General features: G+C 36.5%; 1 protein-coding gene across 6 annotated transcripts in view; it reads right to left on the bottom strand.

Moving 5' to 3' along the window:
- Positions 1–7,317: 7,317 nt before the first annotated feature.
- Positions 7,318–14,968, bottom strand: part of SMAD1 (SMAD family member 1) — a 77,773-nt gene continuing 70,122 nt past the window's right edge. For all 6 annotated transcript variants that reach the window (XM_077139905.1, XM_077139908.1, XM_077139907.1 and 3 more), the window contains exons 6-7: positions 12,013–12,269; positions 7,318–8,724 (exon numbers count right to left, since the gene is read on the bottom strand). In XM_077139905.1, the coding sequence (XP_076996020.1) occupies positions 8,581–8,724; positions 12,013–12,269 (401 nt within the window). In that variant the 3' untranslated portion in view covers positions 7,318–8,580. The remainder of the gene's footprint in view (positions 8,725–12,012; positions 12,270–14,968) is intronic.

The raw sequence follows: 14,968 nt of genomic DNA on the forward strand, positions 1-14,968 counted from the left end.
CTTAGAGCTGGCAGTGAGCAACTAATCCTTTAGGGACTCACTTTTCTTTCACCTGCTGCTAGAAATCCTGTGCTTAGGGAAGAAGAGGTATCTGCCCCCGTATCCTAGAGCAGCCCACTGAGATGAAAAGACATTTTACTCTCATACCACATTTCTCTCCTGCTATTTTCTCTGTGATTTCCTCATTACCTTTCATTTATTCTGCCTCCTTGTTTGCACTTCTAATGGCTATCGTTACTGATCATGGGGAATAACCTAGGCCATAACCTGAAATATGAGAACAAGCAAAAATATCGCCAGGGCCTAGGTGGGCCCTACCTTCGCTTTCTTCTCCCCACCTCTTTTCCTCTTTCTCTACATCTTAGTTTATTTAACAGTATCACAAACCCTGTGCACTGAGGTAGAAATCCTTCAGGATCCTTCTAAGACCTCAGGCATACAGAATCTTTCAATGACATAGATGATGAAAGATTAGTCTATGAAAAAATAGAGCTCTGCAAGCACTTGGGAGAAGGAAACTGTTCACATTTTGAATTGTTCTCTTTCTGGTCCCAGAATGAACTGATGGACATTCCCGGTTCTCCCTGGCTTTCTTTGCCATTGCCTTCTTTTTCAGACCATGTTCTTCTAGATTTTTGATGTATTATTTTTTCTTTACTATTGTGGCTCTACCCTCTCCTTGCTGTGATTCCACTGTTATCTTCCAGTGTCTTTATATCACCCTAGATGACTTCAATGTCCATGAAGCTAGACCATATCATTCATTCATTCAATACTGACTGCCTACTACGTGTTAGCTGCTATCTGGTGATAAAATGATGAACAAGAACACTGAACTTCTCTACTACTTGTCTACTTCTTGGTTCTTTGACTTTCTCTCCATCACTTCTGTAACTACTCCATATCAGCATTCCTTATGAAGGGCCTTGGTTCAGGATTTATTATCTCTGGAATTTTAAGATGTTGCATTCTCAACTTCCTCTGGGTGCAGTTATGAAAGAACCTATGAAAGAAGGCTGTGGTCATGCACACTTTCACACTGAGTGTGTCCTCTGCCCTCATCTCGACCACCAGTTTCCCAGCAACTACTTCCCTTTTGGCTTCTTGTTGCCAGTTCACTTCTTAACCAGGACCATAGGGGCCATCACTCCAATGATGGTTATCAGTCCCCTAGAATTTCCCCAGGACTGCTTTGCCAAAATTCAACTCTAGGTGTATACCATATTCCTTTTCTCTGATCTTGTCCTCAAATTCCTGAGCCTTTATATAACCAGATTGGATCCACATCAAAGCCACATGTCGACCAACTTCAGCTGTGCTGTGGATGCTTTCTGACATGCTTTAAGTTTATTACCAGTCAACCCCTCTCTTCGTGTCAACTACTCTGACCTTTCCATTCTTCTCCAGCCCAGCCTTAGTCCCCTTCCAGTGAATGACTTCATCTTATAGGCACGTTCATACTTGTTCTAACATAGCCTTCCTTACATCTACTCACCTCCCTAGACACTGTCATTCATTCTCCCTCTTATCTCCTTCACTAACAACATCTGGCCAATCTTACTAACACCAATAAACTTTTCTAGAATCAAAATACTCTCACTTTTCTTCAGTCCAGACCTTCTAACCTCTGCAATTTGGCTTTCTCCACCCCCTCACCAAAGAAAGAGAATAATTTACAAGGTCATCAAAGACTTTCTAATTTCCAAGTCTAGGAAGCCTTTTCTAAGTCACCTAGCCAGTACTAGTCATCCTGAATCAAGCCTCTTCCATCTCCCCTTTAGGCTTCTATGATTTCCCTCCTATTCTTTGTTAGCTTCTCCTCCTCCTTGTATGTGTGCTTTACCATTGCTTCTTTCCTGAGCCTGGGCCTGCTTGGTCCCCCGGTGATCTCAACCATTTCTAGAGTTGAAATCCTAGGGAAAAAAATCCCATTCCTTATTATGGCATACACAAGACCCTCAATGAACTTCCTATATCTCCATTCTTTTATTTACCAACATTCTGTTGCACAAGGCTGCAGCTACACTGAATTACTGGCTGTTCCCAAATGTGCCAGGTTCTCCTCCTTGTATATTTTACCCTTCCACCTGGCACACATTTGCATTATCCAGGCATTGCCTAATTCCTCATTAGCACATCCACACAGCTCAGACATCATCTCCTCTGAGATTTCCCTTGCTCTTCCAGTCTGGGCTATGTCTGAGCAGTTGTCTGAGCACATGGCTTGTGCTCCTTGCTGTCACAGTGCTATGCTACCACCATTGTCTGGCTGCTCGTCCGCTTTTCCCATTAGAGCACAGGCTCGGGGGCAGGGCCTAGGATGTCTTCATTTTTATCACACATACAGTGACTGATGCAGGATGGATCTCCAGTAACCATTTAATGAATGAAGGAGGCAATCATCATCTCTATGCTAATGAGTTAACAATACTAACCTCTACACCTGAATTTCCTACAGCAATTGAATGTCACTATGCCAAGTTGTCATAATCAAGTAATTCAAGGATAAACTAATTGAATTAACAGGAGTTAATCCTGGGTTAATACAGGTGATTTTTTGTTTCTTTTTATCTTGTACTTTATAAATCTTTAATGAACAAGTATTGTTTGGGTTAAAAGAAACATGAAATATATATCTGAATGTGATTAAAAGGTAGTATATATATATATATATATATATATATATATATAAATGGTAACAGAATAAAATTAAAAAAAAATCCATGGCACTACACTGTACAGTGAACCAAAGTTAAACCATAAATAATAGTTAATAGTAGTACAATTATAAAAATGTTACATCAATTGTAACAAATGTTTTACACCAATGCAAGCTGTTAATAATAGTGGCATATGGGAACCTGTATTTTAAGCATGATTGTTCTGTAAACATACAACTTCTCTAATAAAGAAAAAAAAGACCTATCTTTCTAAAATGGGTAAATAATTTTATAATACATTAAATTTCATTTGGTTCTAGGTAACAAAAACCCACATCAAACTACATGTAGAGCAAAAATGGACTTATTTGTAATGATTCTGGGCTAGACCTGGAAAGTGAAGAACTGGGATGTGTAAGGCTGGGTAAATCCCTGAACCAGGAACCCAGATGCCCTCAGAACGCTGCCTCTCTCACCTTTGCACCCTGCTTTTCTCTTCTCTCTTCACTAGAGCTTCTTCTTTGTCTCCAGCCCATTTCATAGTAGAGATCTAGCTGGGACTATTCCCAAGTTTTACTGTAGCTTCAATACAGAGACAGAACTCTCTTATTTAAGTCTTAGAATGTCCAAAGAGCAGGCTCCTGCCTTGGTCAACCAACAGTGGACAAAGGGGACACCTTGTTATACTGTGATAAATCCCACAGTAACCATATGGACTGCAGGTGTAGTTTTAGAAATTGGGGGCAAATGCTGGGGCACACATACCAAATGACAGGCATCTGTCACAGATACTTGTATTATTCTCTTGCCCACTGGTTTCTCCAATTATCAAATGCTTCCCATCCTTAGGCTCAATCTTAAATACTACTTTCAGTATAAAACCTTTCTTGATCTCCACCCAACCAAGGCTGAACTCTCTTCTTCTTCCCCGTGCTGCCCAAATATTCTCTTCAATTTGCTTCATTATATAGTAAAATTACACGTCCGCAAATTAACAAGAGGATTAGCGGAAGAAACTCTAAATTTTTAAAGTCAGATTTGAATTTCAATTGTGACTCACCCACTAATTAGCTAGGTGACTTTCGACAAGTTATTTAGCTCCTATCTCAATTTCCTCATTCACTGAAAACAACAAAGTATTGAGGATACAGCTATGTCCCATCTGTTATAGAAGGGATTAAAGAGACAATGGTTGGCAACCACTTGCATAATGCCTGGTTCACATAGGCAAGGCACTCATGGATTGCTGCTTTTTTTCCTTCCGGGTTTCTCCCACTAGACCTTATTTTCTTTGAGGACAAAGTTTCCCACTGTTCTTTTGGAATACTTTAAAGATAAGTAGGGCTTCATCAAATGTCTCCTGAATCAAACTTCCCAGCCAGATTAGTAGTACTAACGCTTACTGAGAGGTTCTATGTGCTTTGCATATTATTTATTTAATAGTCATGATAACCCCAAAGAAGTAGGCTTTGGTGTCCCCTATTTTACAGATGAGCAAGCAGGTGCAGAAAAGTTTAAAAAGTTGCAGGAGGTCAAACAGCTATCAAGTGATGGAGTGAGTGGTAGCTCCAGGTCCTTCACTGCTCATCATCGCTGTTGGTTTCTTATTGGCCAAAAATATATCTATTATGAGTCAGTTCGTATTGTTTTAATTTTTTTATTCTAGCTTAAAATACAAATAAGGACACTCAAGGATGAAGACTTATATATATTTGACATTGCAAACTCCAGAGGTCCCAATTTGTAGGTTTCAATCTTGGGGCTTTATCTTATAGAGCTCCAAGCTGCCTACAGGTGCTGCCACACCGAATTAGCTACTTGCATTACTATCCCAGCAGGCAGCCATGGGAATTCCAGGAAAGCAAAAATAGATTACACTAGGAAAAAGAGCCCTGACCTGAACACCTTAGTTTCAAGCAATTTCCACTTATACTTCGTTGTGAGGTCCAATGGCTTTAATTTATTAATGCTCTTTTGTTATATCTCACCAATCATCATCACTGCTTCAGGTGTCCTGTGCCAGAAATGATTTAGCAGAGAAGTGGAAATTAAAGAAGGAGGGGCGTGGGGAGTTCAAGAAAATGATTGTACTTATATTTCCGAGGTATTTTTGACACATTTTCTAATAGATCCTCATCTCAATGTTGTGATAAGGATAAAGCACCATTACCTCCATTTTAAAGATGAAGTTCCTAGCAGTTAGGTGACCTGACAAAGATGCGTGGATTTGTGCTATAATTAATGCAGGTCCTTGTTCCAGGGCTTTCTCTACTTGCACCAGGATGTTTTTTGCCAACCACAGGAAGCAGCGGAAATTTTTGCTGGTTATGGTTTGGGGACTGGATGTTGTTTTTTTTGAAAAAAGCAAGACATCTTCTTCTTTTACATTGGTTTTCAAAAGGGGGAAGAGAGAGAGTCCTTAAATCTCAGGGGTGATAAACACACTCCAGGAGATTTACAGAAAAATGTAAGGGAGAAGAGTGTTATGTTGCTTATGGATCAATATTATTGAGGAGGGGAGGGGCAAGGATTATGCCAGTGCCAAGTGGATTGCGAAAGTAATGATTTTCTCCTGTTGCCGTTTTAGTTCTCATCACTTCCCCAATATTACATCCTTTCATAGTTACTCCTGCAACCTTGTACCTGACGTTTAGAAATTGGTACTTTCAGGTTGACTGAGTGGTATCCACCAATAACTGCTGCTTTGTAACACCTCACACACACAAAAAAGTTTAAATATTTAAATCCAGAATGCTGGATTTAGATTGCTACCTAGTTTTTTAATTTTTTTTAAGTTCCACAGTCCTTTCTTTCTTACCTCTTTTGTTGCTCAGATGTCTTTCTAAGTCAACTCCATAGGTCAACTCACTGCCCTCCCCACTATATGGGTCATGACTCCAGGACATGGGGCCCTGGCATCATGGGAGTGGGAAAGCCTTCTTGACCAAAAGGGGGAAGAGAAATGAGACAAAATAAAGTTCCAGTGGCTGAGATATTTCAAATAGAGTCAAGAGGTCATTCTAGAGGTTACTGCTTATGCAGTATATAGATATACCTTTTCAGTTTTCGGTGTAGTAGAGTAACTAGAGGGAAATACCTGAAACTGCTGAATTGTAATCCAATAGCCTTGATTCTTGTTTTTTTTAGATTATATTTTATTTTTAAACTTTTTTTATTGTATAGTATAACATATATACAAAGCAAAGACATAAAAAAGCAATAGTTTTTAAAGTACTCTTCAAAAAGTGGTTACTAGATAGATCCCAGAGTTTGTCATGGGCTACCATACGATCCTCTCATATTTTTCCTTCTAGCTGCTCCAGAATATAGGAGGCTAGAGGGCTTAAATACTTTTTCATCACAATCGACTTTTTTTCCTTTTGTGAACAATAACATATATACAAAAAAGCTATAAATTTCTAAGCACAGCACCACAATTAGTTGTAGAACATATTTCAGACTTTGACATGGGTTGCAATTTCACAATTTTAGGTTTTTACTTCTAGCTCCTCTAAAATACTAGAAACTAAAAGAGATACCAATTTAATGACTCGGCATTCATGTTCATTTGTTAAGTCCTATCTTCTATGTATAATTCCACCATCACCTTTGATCTTTCCATATCTCTCATTGGGGTTGTTTGGGCTATGGGAATTCTAAATTTTTGATATTAGAACGGTCTGTCACTGATTCAGAGTAGGGAGACGGAACTATTTGATGTTCTGGAGAGGCTGGGCTAGGTGTCAGGACTTATCTGGACCAGGGACCCATCTGGAGGTTGTAGGTTTCTGGAAAGTTACTCTAGTGCCTGGGACCATTGTGGAATCATATATTGCCCTAGGTGTTCTTCAGGATTGGCTGGAATGGTTCTGGTTGGGGGTTGGCAGGTTATGATAGGTAGCAAGGTCTACTTGAAGCTTGCATAAGAGCAACCTCCAGAGTAGCATCTCAACTCAATTTGAACTCTCCCTGCCACTGATACTTTATTAATTACACTTCTTTTTCCCCCATTTGGTTAGGATATAATAGTTGATCCCACGGTGCCAGGTCTGGATTCATCTCTGGCAGTCCTCTCCCACATTGCCAGGGAGACTTTCACCCTTGGATGTCATGTCCCACGTAGGGGGGAAGACAATCAATAGCCTTGATTCTTGAAGATGATTGTATAACTATACAGCTTTTACACTGTGACCGTGTGGCTGTGAAAACCTTGGACTGACACTCCCTTTATCCAGTGTATGGACACATGAGTAAGAAAATAAAGACAAAAGCAGATACAAAATGGCAGGAGGGGAGGGGGTAAGAGGTATATGGGATGTCTTGGGTGTTCTTTTTTACTTTTATTTTTATTTTTTTTGGAGTAACAAAAATGTTCAAAAATCGATTAAGATACACAGCTAAAGGATGATACAGTGAACCACTGATTGTACACTTTGGATGATCATTCGGTATGTGAATATATAATATATCTCAATAAAATTACATTAAAAAATAAAGTGCTCTCTACATCATCCTTCTGTCTCCCTGTCTACATTAATAATTTAGTTTGTTACGTGTTTGGCAAAGAATATTGAGGAAAAAACTCTCAAAAGAGTACCAAATCTTATTCCTAAAACCAAGTATGTGAAGAAAGGAAGCCACAAATTTTTAATCAAAGTAAGCAATAATGACAGGTTTATTTAAAATTTCCAGTAGAGAAAACCCACTAGTTTTGGAATAAAAGTACTCAATGTACTAGAGTGTGAGTGAATATAAAAGATTAGTGGAAGAAAAATAAAACCAAACAGTACAAAAAATTAAAAAAAGTTTGAAATGGATTTAAAAGGATGTTCTGTAAATCCTCCAAGTATTTAACAGAGTTACTAGATTTGGCAAACAATTCACTTGATAATTAAAGCCTATTTCTGTAATGTAAACGCCATAAAACTGCTTATTAAATTCAAGCACTCAATACAATTGGTATTGGAACATACAGACAGTCCATTTCAGAGTAGCAGGAATTATTCGTTTGCTCTCACAGTTATATGAATTAACCAGCTGTGTAATTGCTTTTTGGAGGGAACAGGATAAAAGAATGGCAAAAAAAAAAAAAAAAAAGTTGAAAGTAGGATAAAATCTCTAAAAAATAGAAACACAGCAAAATTCAGACATGAGTTTGTTCCTTTAAAGTAACAAACTGAATTTTTACAGTATATTCTACATTTGCAGTTGTCATTTCCCTTTCCCCCACCCCCCTCAAATACTCCTAAATCCTCTAGTCTAATCAATTCTTAACTTCCAAATATTCTGTACATACATACTTAGCAAAGAGCATACGCCTAACATTATTCTGACAGCAGGAAAGTCAGCATACAATTTTAGAAAGATTACTATGTATAGCATCAAGATTAACCTTGACTTCAAAAACAAATAAACAAACAAACAAAAAAAATCATTCCTAAACAGTTTTAAAATATTATGAAAACCCATGGAAAAAAGACTCAACATGGGCACTAAACCTGATAAAAACACACTTCAGAATAGACTGACCGTTAATGCTAAACTTTTGCCAAATGATGACCTTAAAGTGCCAAACACAGAAGAATCTCTTAGGACGGTTTTTTGTTTGTTTTTGTTTTGTTTTTTCCCAACAAGATAATTTGTCCCTGGCTTGGCCATCTCTCCTTTAACTCTACACAAAGTCCTGCTAAAAAGTCAGCATTTCAGTTGCTTTTACAATAGAATGTTACAATGTAAACTAAACAGGTTCTTGATATCGACAGTATATTACCAAGGTTTTTGAATTCTGAATCCAACAGTTGGTCACAGAGGTCAAGTATTATCAAGGCTCCTTTGTCAGCTCTTAATTGTGTCTGACTCATCCATCCTTCAAGTACATGCAAGGCTCAATAGTTTTCAAGAGGCAGAAGCCTGCGGCCATTTAAGACACTGATGAAATAGGATTATGTGGTGAACCCATCTGTGTGAGAACTTTATCCAGCCACTGTAGGGGGCCGTGCAGATGTATTTCAATCCAGCAGGGGGTGCTAGTAACATCCTGGCGGTGGTATTCGGCTCCCCAGCCCTAGAAACAACATATTGGATGAAGATCATTTAACTTGTTTGATTCAGGAGATAAACTTATTAAATAAAAACAGCTCACATAATTAGACTGATGAAAGCCATGGACTCTTTCACAAGAAAACTGTACGTGCATGCATTCACACACACACAATTTGGCAGGCAGTTTCAGGGGATGGGTGCTCACAGCTCCCCAAAGCCCAGTCCTGGATTCCAGATGGCGAACTGGTCTTGGGGAATGAAAGTGTAAAAATAAGGTTGTTTTAATAAAGACGCTATTTATTTTTACTTTCATTGCCTTACTGACAGTGACTTTTCCAGAGAACTGGTAACTATTTCATTTCATAATACAAATACTATCACATTTTAACTTTCTGAACTTAGGTGGCTCTTTATACTTGATACGATAGTTTATTTATTAGCATTAATTTTAATTTAAAAGCTATTCATAAATTATCATTTTATAACAAGAGAATAAGGAAAAAGATATGTTAGATGGACTGACATACCTTTTTTTCCCTATTCAGCCAATGAAGAGCCTCCTATCAACACAGAGTTCTTTTCTTTCAATCTGCAAGCAAAACTGGCAGGAGTACCTAAGTACCCCCAAAGCTACCGACACCTAGATACCCCTTAGAATCAATACATTCCATCATTCATCTGTACAAGAAGATACAGTTTGTCAAACATATTCAGTTATTGTATCAGGACATCAAGGTTTCAAAGAAAGGTCACTATGCATAAGAAAAAAGTGAGTTTGCTAATGCAAAAATCACAAAGTTATTAACAAGGGTGGACATTGGAATCTAAAGTTCTGATAAAGTGTTTCTTGAGGAAAACCAGAATAGTTTGGTATTATTTATCTCCACCTATTCCAGTGATTTCAAGAAATACAACTGAATATTAGAACTTTCAGGAGAAGGCTGCAGTAGATGAATTATTTATGTGTATATGTATATACAACCATGCATTCGTACATCTATTAAATGGCTAAGTTTAATTTAAAGGTCTGTTTATGTGCATGTTTCCTCCATTCAACAGCAAGTTCTTTGAAGACAGGGATCAGATCTTAGTTTTGACCTCCAATACCTAACACAGTAATGGGCACAAAGCAGGAGCTCTGTAAATACTTGTTTGACTGAACTGATTAGTAATTTTTCAGTTATTGGAGAATTTAAGGTACAAATAATTCATAAAATATCTGTTTATATTATGTCTAAAAATTATTATCTGAAAAATAGCACAAGACTGGCTATTAACAAAATGTTCTATATCATTTCTCTAATATTCTAAATGCAAGAGGGTGAAGTATGTGGTCCTTATGATATTAAAGAATACTGTAAAAACAAAGTCTGCAAACTCTTTGTTGCTAATAAGCAGGTGCTCTTTATCATGCCAGAAAGAGTTTTTAATATTTATCCTTACCTCTCCAAATTCAGCTTCCCAGTTATGTCCATTATAGCTTGTTTAACCTTATATTATAGGGCCTATCATGTTATATTATAACTAAACATATACCAGACCATAAACTCCTTGAAGCAAGTGCACTTTTATCCTCGTATTACTACTCTGGAATAGCGCTAAAAATATTTACTCAATGAATGAAATCCACCAAACTTCTGAATGTGTATCTTTGTATTATAAATACACTTTATTAGTGTTAAGGTTGTATTTTTACTTGTGTATAAAGTAAATAATTACAACTGATCAGGTCATCAATATGAAATGAGTTTGAGGAGAAAGTTCAATTGGAGCATGTGAGACACATTTTTTTGAGTGGTCCTTTAATAATAACAGACTCTTGGGGGAGCTTAGCACAATCTTATCACTGCTCCTAACTTCAACGCCCTCCCGATGAACAGCGGTTAACGTAAGGACCACGCAAGAGTCATGTGCCTTCACCACACAGTTAAAATGGCAGAGCCAGAACTAGAATTCGGATTTCTTTATTCCCAAGAGGTATTCCTTCTTCTACACCAGTAACAATGAACAAAACACACCTTGGTAAGTCAGTGTCCTCATATTAAAATTCATTTTCGCCAAAATGCTTGGTCAAAACTTCATCAGAAAATGCTAATAAAGACTAAGGAAGGTCTTTGGAGTCTCATGCGTACATGGTGCATGGGTCAACCTCTCAGGAAGGCCTCTCTGATACTAAAGGACTATCAGACTCAGCAACAAAGAATTGCTGGATTATATTTCAAGAAAACTAAGAGAACTCACTGAAAAATCTACTAATATGATTCAAAGAAGTAGGAAAAAATGATATTCAGGAAAAGACATTTCTCTTTGACTTGAATAGTGATTAATAAAGGTTCCAAAATTGCCTCAGTAATATATATATTACAAACAGGTTTAACAACAAGTTAGGTGAGCTTCTGAAGAGAAGACAAAAAGAAGTGATCACCTCACCCAAATATATAATTAGTTCTGTTTCTCAAAGAAACAGAAGATGAATATTTATCTTTGACAATTCAGAGACAAATCAGTCTGTCAGTTATTAGACTAAGTAACTTATTCATGAAATCTAATTGGATATTTAAATATATATTTCACATATCACAGGCATTTAAATATTTTTATTTTTCAGAGACAGAAGATGAGGCAGCAAAGAGATCAAATATTATGAGCCATGTCTTTAACCTTTTCTCTCTTTCCAAATCTTTCAGTACAATCTTAGAGCTAGGTATTTATCTTTGGGCAAGAGAATTGTTAATTTTTGAATTATAAGAAAAGGGGTTTATCAGAATCACCAAAAAAACGGACCAAGCAAATATTTCCAACATGATGGACTTTTATTTTCACATAAAGGCCACTTGCTTATTCTTTTTTTTTTTTTTTTTTGCAATCAGTAATTCTTAATATCATCACATAGATGTATTTGCTTATTCTTGAAGCAAAAGCAACAAACTTTATTATAAAAGTACTAAAAATAAGAATGAAAAGGAAGGGAAACGTGTCTACTGAACTGGTCTTATAAGACATCCATGTGTTTAAATTATATATGCTAAATATAAATATATAATAACATATTCTAATGGCATTATGATAGAAAAGAGAACAAGGAAAAGGTTTTAAAGCCTGCTAATACTGACATTTAACACAAGCACTCTTGTTTTACTCTCCTAATAATGATATTCTGCCAGTAACTGACATCCATGTTAAAGTTTTAAAATGTCTTCATTATAAGTCAACTTCTATGGACATAAACTAGAGGATATATTTTTACATGTTGGGAGAAAGTACAGTAAAAGTGTATTAACCCTAACCAAAAGAACCAGAGCTCACTTACCTTCACAAAGCTCATGCGTATAGTACACATTTTTGTGAGCTCATAGACTGTTTCAAAGCCATGGTTCACAGATTGTGCCAATAACTGAGCAAATTCTTGGTTGTTGAAAATTTTCAAACTACACCCACTAGGGATCTTGCAAACAGTGGTGGGATGAAATCCATGATGGTAGTTGCAGTTTCGGCTTTGCACAAAGATGCTACTGTCGCTGAGGCACTCGGCATACACCTCCCCTCCAACATAGTAAAGATGAACTCCTGTAGAAAGATAAGAATATATAATTCAGTCACTACCATTTTCTATAGCTGAAAGGCACCCATGCTGTCTCAACCTAGAAATATAAATTTACATGGATTTAAACTTGAGCTAGATAAGTAGATATTCTCTAACTCCTGCATTACTGATAAAATCCTACTCAACTGTATAGTAATTAATACAATGTCTGAATATCAACATGCATGCATAAAAGGTCACTAAAAATAACAATGTTCCTTAAAAATAGAAATTAATATTAAAGTATAGTAGTGTCATTTTTAAGGGAGTTTAGTACCTTATTTGGCTATGGATTGAAAGATTATTCTCACTTCAAAATAAGGCATAAAAAATAGCCAGGGACTTTTTTACGGGATACTGTATATATTGATCATTTAAGATTTGTTGCATTTACTCTATAGCTAAATTGAGAAATTTTAGGATGGAGAGTAGGGCAGGATAAAGAGAAGCAGAGGTACTAGAAAGCCACAGCTGGAGGAAGTACTGCTGAGAAAAGACAAAGAGCCAGTTTAAAAATTAAAAAAAAAACCCTGGAAAAATAATTCATACAGTTTGAAATCTGATCTTACTGAACCATCACCTACTCCAAATTTCTTCCTGTGAGACCTAGAGGGCTGGAGTGTAGGAAATGTAACTTATCCAGCCTTTAAAAAAAAAAGAAGGGAGAAAAAACTACCATTCTGACAAAGCCCTCTGCCATTAAGTGAGATTACTATTATGGCAGCCCTCTGCCACCCAATGAACAGTCACATGCACGTTACTGGGCTTTAAATGATCCATCCTGCAGGTTAGTCTGGCATGGCTTAGTCAATGTGAAAACTGTAACTACTGTCTTGTACAAATATCATGTGTTATATTAAAATATATGCACAAAAGCTTCCATGGCACAATTAGACAGCTGCTGGGGCAGAAGTTCATTCATCTGTCTGATGGAAAGAAAACAATTTTAAGGTTTGTTTTATTTTTAAACATTTTTTCCCTGATTATAAAGATGAATTTTTCATTTTAGAAACTTTAGAAAGTAAAACGAAATATAATGAGGCAGAAAACATTATCACTCCTCTGGTAACTGGGAGGCAATAACTGTTAATAGTTTGACATGTGTTTGGCATCAGGTATCATTAAAATTTCTTTGCAAACATATTAAATATCTGCATGATTGATTTAATCATTTATTAATTTAATAATCAATTATTAAATTGATGGATACATCAATTTAATAATTTGCCCATTACTGGACCAATGTACTGATACTGATTCTTGGCTACTATAATAAGGCCATGATAAATGTCTTTGGGCAATTTTTGATAATATCTTAAGGAGAGATTCCTGGAAGTTATATTATTGGATCGAAGGTTCTTGATTCACTCTGCCAAATGACTTTTCAGAAAATGTGTATCAATTTTCAGCCTCACCAGCAGTGTATGGGTGCTTTTTCTTTTCACCTGTCCCAGTATTAAGTGTGGGCTGAAAACAAAAAAATGTTCTTAATTTATAGGTGAAAAATAATATCACTTTTAATTTACATTTTTTTAATTGCTAATGAGGCTGGATGTCATATGCTTATTAGCCACTTGTATTTCTCTTAAGAATTCACTGTTCATATTTCTTAACATTTATCCCACTGACATCCCAATTTAAAAAAAAAAAACTTTTTATTTTGAAATATTTTCAAACTTATAGTACACTTAAAAAAACACATAAACCCCATTCAAAGAACTCCAATACTATACCCGTACTTTCCGTCACTGATAGCTCAATCCACCTAATTTTTACCATTTTGTCATAGTTGCCACCTCATTGCATATTTCTAATCCATCTGTTTGTCTATTTATCAGTCCATTTTATGAATGCAGCATAGGTGGCATATACCATGCTCCTTGGGCATTAATACTACTATATACGTTATTTAAGAACAGGATATTTACTTATATATCCAGCTTACATGCAGTTATCAAGTTCAAGAAATTACAGTATATATTCTAATTTGTTCATTCATCCCAACAATGTCCCTTCGAGCCTTTCCTCTTCCTTGCTACATAACATCCAGAATCATACATTACATTTAGTTATCACTAGCTCTTCAGTTATTCTTTTTTTCTTTTAACTGTGGGAAAATACATATACAACATAAACGTTCCCATATTAACCACTCCCAAACACACCATTCAAAGGACCTTAATCCCACTCAGAATATTGTGGTACCTTCACTGCCTTTCATTACTAAACCTTTTCAATCTCCCCAAACAGAAACCCTACACTCACCACGCGTTAACTCCCCATATTCCTGATCCCTCACCTCTGCAACCCTCTAATTTCTGTCTCTGTGAACTTGCATATTTTCCCTTATTTTCTCTGAAGTTATCTTGGGGCTTCAAGTTAACAACCTCAATCTGTAACAATCTCATTTGCTTTGATACCAACTTAACCTCAACAGCACACACAAATTTCTGTTACTGTGGGTATTCAACTCTGTTTGGTTCCTTTTCCTAATTTCCACCTCTCTGCAGATTTTCTCTTTGTATTCACCTATCATTTTCTTGACTTCCTTTACTGCTTTGTCCATATTTTCCTTCAGCTCTTTGACCACATTTAGGACCATTTTAAAGTATCTGTCTAGTATATCCTAGCAGAGTCTAGTCCTCTTCATATATGGTTTGTAATGCTTTAATCTTATATTTTG

The sequence above is a fragment of the Tamandua tetradactyla genome, chromosome 22, assembly GCF_023851605.1.
Source record: "Tamandua tetradactyla isolate mTamTet1 chromosome 22, mTamTet1.pri, whole genome shotgun sequence".
Taxonomy (NCBI): Eukaryota; Metazoa; Chordata; class Mammalia; order Pilosa; family Myrmecophagidae; genus Tamandua; species Tamandua tetradactyla.